The sequence below is a fragment of the Morone saxatilis genome, unplaced genomic scaffold (genome assembly GCF_004916995.1).
Source record: "Morone saxatilis isolate NCDOM2014 unplaced genomic scaffold, NCSU_SB_2.0 Contig8, whole genome shotgun sequence".
Taxonomy (NCBI): Eukaryota; Metazoa; Chordata; class Actinopteri; family Moronidae; genus Morone; species Morone saxatilis.
Genome location: NW_023340257.1, coordinates 10,391,728 through 10,394,056, shown reverse-complemented (window position 1 = coordinate 10,394,056; position 2,329 = coordinate 10,391,728). Strand labels below are relative to the sequence as shown.

Genomic DNA, 2,329 nt, shown 5'->3' with positions numbered 1-2,329 from the left:
AACCAGTCACTTGAGCTGTGTGAGACACTGTTGACACTGTCTTGACTGGCTTTTCTTTTTGTCAGGAATCCAAGCATTGACGGAGCTAACTGGCCCGAGTTCACCCCTGAACTGCAGGAGTATGTCACTTTGAACTCCAACCATCCCGAACAAAAGAGTATGATGAAAGTTAAAGAGTGTCACCTCTTGAGCAAACTAATGCCCAAAATAGACAAAGTCTCAGGTTATCTATACTATCTATCTATCTATCTATCTATCTATCTATCTATCTATCTTATCTATCTATCTATCTATCTATCTATCTATCTATCTATCTATCTATCTATCTGACCTCTCTCTCTCTCCTCTCTCTCTCTCTCTCACTCACACACACACACACACACACACACACACACACCTAACACAGAACTCTATATAGTTATCTGTAGTAGGAGGCATTGAGTCAGGCTCTGACAGAGAGGCGTTGCCTTGTTTAGCCTGTGGAGGAGATTTGTATCTTGGCTTGCTCCCCCTCCACTTCAGCGCTGTTCTGGAGGTCTGAGTGGGTGGAGAGGAGGGTCAGTCATCACTTCACTGAACACTGATCACTCACAGGATGAATAATACTCATACACCTCCCCACCTAGGTCATTATTCACACACACACACACATCTGCACATGTATAATTTTTGGTATCATACAAATATACATATACATATACACTGGTATATATATGCACAAATTAGCATACATTAAACAATCCTCTTTTAAAAGTTCACAAAATAAAATTATCTCTGTCTGTCTTTTTCTCCACAGATGATCTGCTGTCCTGTGTTAAGGCAAATGCGATTATACTCTGCTATAATTACAAGTTCCTCCTCATTTTATTGGCTATAACTTTGAACTATTGCTAGAGAGAAGATGGGTCCTGCCTGGGCAGGACTGTTTCATATAAACTCAACTAAACTACTCAAACTAAAACTAAAATATTGGACAGAAAGAATTAACAAAACTTGGTCTCTACTATTATGTGAACTATTTTATGTTATTACTAGGGGTCCAGCGGATCACAGAACTCATGGTTCAGATTGTGTCAGTCAAAAAAAAGAAAAAAGTGTGTGTGTTTGTGTATTTATGTACACTGTATTATAATAAACTGTAATATAACTGATTATTATACACTGTACAGTATAATAATACAACATTTTGTTGTCTCACTCAATGTCCCGCCCACAACAATATCTGATTGGTCACACATCATGAGTAATACTATCAACACTGAAAGCTGCTGTGTCACAGACAGCTGAGACTTGAGCTGCTCTGGTGAGTGGAGTGGAGAGATATTTCTGAACCTCCAATAAACATTGCAATCATATGATCTAGCTCTATGATGACAACCATAACCAGTTTCCTATACCACTGAACATGCCACAGCCTACAGGGTTTCACTCAATGGAGGCGAAAGTGATGGCTTTTAAATCAGTTACTCTTCCTTAGTGAAACGGTGAAGTGGTTCACATATGTGCTGAACCATGTAGAACAGTCAGTATTGTTTGTATCCTTTTGCAGAGAAATGGTTTTTCTTTTCTTTGTTGCCTTATGAACCTTACAAAAAATAATAATAATAATTGCAGTTAACACATAATGGTAGATATACATGCTGCAAGAATACAGAGCTGGGGAGCATTATGACATAGACATTTTATTTCTGATCACTAGTTAATATTCAGCTACCATTTTTTTAATTTGCTTATGTCTTTCTTTTAAAGCTGTCCAGTGTATAAATGGTGCTTACAGTTAGCTGAGACTGATTTAAATGTGAGTGCACTCATATTGGAAAAATCTGAGATTAGTTCATTAATATAATCCAGTTGACTTCATATGCAGGATTTCGAAGTAAAGTTGAGGGAATCATTATTTTTCCATGTGTAATAAGCTACATCATCACAAAAACAATCAGGGATTCTATGGATTTGTATTGATGTATTGTCTATTGTATTGATCAGTAAGACCATGTAATGCTCATTAAATATGTGGTTTTCTTAAAATCTATTATTTTTATCCATTATGTTGACTGATTAATTGTCTGACAAATGTGTTCTTCAAATACATAACAACAAAATCACTTGTTTCTAATTCCTGTGTCGTTCGCAGACTTATTATTTATAGTTTTTAGGATGGAAGTCTGTATTTCTGTGTTTATTGTGTGTATTAAAATGGGTTGAAAACCAATTGAAAAAGAAATTATACAGAAACACAAAAGAAAATCTGATTTTAGCTGAAATACTATTATTTAACTGAAGGTGCATAATCAGCAGCTTATACAAATTGTATTCTTCTTTTCACTTT

At 35.8% G+C, this 2,329-nt stretch overlaps 1 protein-coding gene across 1 annotated transcript in view; it reads left to right on the top strand.

Annotated features, from left to right (window-relative positions):
* LOC118341659 (acetylcholinesterase-like) overlaps window positions 1-2,105 on the top strand; it is a 9,998-nt gene extending 7,893 nt beyond the window's left edge. The window contains exons 9-10 of the mRNA XM_035679974.1: window positions 66-223; window positions 797-2,105. Of these exons, the coding sequence (XP_035535867.1) occupies window positions 66-223; window positions 797-894 (256 nt within the window). The 3' untranslated portion in view covers window positions 895-2,105. The remainder of the gene's footprint in view (window positions 1-65; window positions 224-796) is intronic.
* Window positions 2,106-2,329: the final 224 nt, after the last annotated feature.